General features: G+C 34.7%; 1 protein-coding gene across 1 annotated transcript in view; it reads left to right on the top strand.

The window, feature by feature from the left end:
• The first annotated feature begins 296 nt into the window (after positions 1–296).
• psmg1 (proteasome (prosome, macropain) assembly chaperone 1) overlaps positions 297–2,253 on the top strand; it is a 36,271-nt gene continuing 34,314 nt past the window's right edge. The window contains exon 1 of the mRNA XM_015023723.1: positions 297–507. Within this exon, the coding sequence (XP_014879209.1) occupies positions 389–507 (119 nt within the window). The 5' untranslated portion in view covers positions 297–388. The remainder of the gene's footprint in view (positions 508–2,253) is intronic.

The following is a 2,253-nucleotide window of genomic DNA, read 5'->3' as shown; positions in this document are numbered from 1 at the left end:
TTTTAGTGTACTTAAAGGGGAATAATTGTCCCGATATAGGGTTTTAAGTCTTTTAAGTTAATAGTTGCAGGCTAACATGCACAATCCTGGTTTCATTTAAATTATAGCGTCATACTATTTCAAATTAAGTTTATTTTGATCAGTTCTTTTCCACACCTGTTCAGTGCATCAAAACAATAAGCAAATCTTACTCAAATCTTACTTTTTCCGTCATAAATTTGAGTTCATGCTTTCAACGTTAATCACGTGACAGAACTTTTGTTTTGTAGTAGTGATGAGTTGAGCTGAGGCTTTTATTTTGAAGGAGCCTCGTTTCTTCCGGAGGAAGTTTCCGATTCTTTATGTCCTAGCTAAACTTTCGTTTTGCTCTAACTGAAACGTCTGGATTATGGCCACGTTTTTCGGAGAGGTTTTGTCGGTGTATTCTCGGGCGGTGGAAGAGGACGAAGAGGAGCTCGAAGAAAACGAAGAAGACGAACAAATTCGCAGAGAATTGGAGGAGAAGAGGTGAAAATGGCTAACAGTGTATGTAGCATGAGAGGCACAAAATATTGAAACAACAGAAAACAATGGGACATCAAGTTTAGTATACAAAAAACAATGCATCATATTTAAAGATAAAAATATACTTGGACTCTATGTGCACCTTTGTAACAGTTTCGTCTTGACACTTAAGCCATTGGTGACTTGGTGAGCATCTTTCAGCTAACATGACACATTAGATTCCAGTAGGTGTTCACTTTACCGCCCCGTCATCGATGGAGCCATATTCTTTATCAATCCATAATAACACTTTTATTAGACATAATTACGTTTTACAGTTTTAGCGCTGTTGCCTTGCACCAAGAATGTCTTAGGTCCGAATCCCGTGGGTGGTCCGGTTTTAGAAGATAGATAATATTAAACAAGCTTACAAAAATTTTCTTTTCTATCTTGTATTTTATTATTATTATTTTTAAAGTTTTTTCTTAATTTATTTATGCCTCTAATAATTTGTTCTGGAGAAAAGGGGATTTCATTAGAGGTCAAATCAATCTATTTTTTAGCTGATTATATAGATTATACAAACAAAATCGAGTTTTCTAGCTGAGAAAAAATTAACAAACCTTCTAGCTGTCAGTCTTTTTTACACGCTAGTGAAAATAATTCCAGAGATTTGCTTCCCGTAGATCCCCTCCACACAACGAAGCTGAAGTTGGTTTCCGATTCCAGCTTCCAATTCGGGAAATGGCTAAAGGGCGATTCCACCTAATTTTTCCACTACCTTCCGCATCTTTAATCGACTCTAGTTTAAAAACACTAGACTCTTCAAACCTGGACTGGATTATTCTGCTCTAATAGCAGAATATTTATAACTATGTTTGGGATTTGTGAAACCTTTTTCTGATTGGTAAAACTTCAAAAAAGTGCGATTTCACCACTTTTTTTTTTTTTCATCTTGGTCACATGAGAACTGCTTTCATTCCAAAACTACAACACCTAGACACTTTAAGCCTGGACCAAATTATTTTCAACTAATTGCAGAATATTTAAAACCATTTTTGTGATTTGTGAAACCTTTTTCTGATTTGTGAAACTTCAGTAAAGGTTGATTTTACCACTTGTTTGCATCTGGATCACACTAGAACTGCCCCAGTTCCTAAAATACAACTCATAGACTCTTCTGACTTGGACTAGATTAGTTTTGAACTAATAGCAGAATATTTAAAACCATGTTTGGGATTTGTGAAACCTTTTTTTGATTTGTGAAACTTCAATAAAGGACAATTTTTGTCCTTTTATCGATCTCGCTCACACTAGAACTTCTCTAATTCCAAAACTGCAACACCTAGACACATCAAACCTGGATCAGATTATTTTCAACTAATAGCAGAATATTTAAAACCATGTTTGGGATTCGTGAAGCTTTTTTCTGATATCTGAAACTTAATTTTACTTAACAGACCACTGCAGAAGATCTTTCCTTCCAAAAGCCATCACCATCTACAGTAACTCTTTGAAAAATTAATGAGTTACACCAACATTTAATTTCCCATTGGGATTAAAAAAGTGGTTTTGAATTAGAATTGAATTTGAAAAAAACTGGATGGAACAAGTGTGAATAGTAATCTGATCTTTAGTGAAGTTTCACAAATCACATAAAGGTTTCACAAATCCCAAACATGGATTAAAATATTCTGCTATTAGTTCAAAACTAATCTAGTCCAAGTCAGAAGAGTCTATGAGTTGTATTTTAGGAACTGGGGCAGTTCT

Source organism: Poecilia latipinna, unplaced genomic scaffold (assembly GCF_001443285.1).
Source record: "Poecilia latipinna isolate Pla-1442-1.1 unplaced genomic scaffold, P_latipinna-1.0 Scaffold3397, whole genome shotgun sequence".
Lineage (NCBI taxonomy): Eukaryota > Metazoa > Chordata > Actinopteri > Cyprinodontiformes > Poeciliidae > Poecilia > Poecilia latipinna.
The sequence above is the reverse complement of the archived record's forward strand: the minus strand, read 5'-3'. Positions and strand labels throughout refer to the sequence as shown.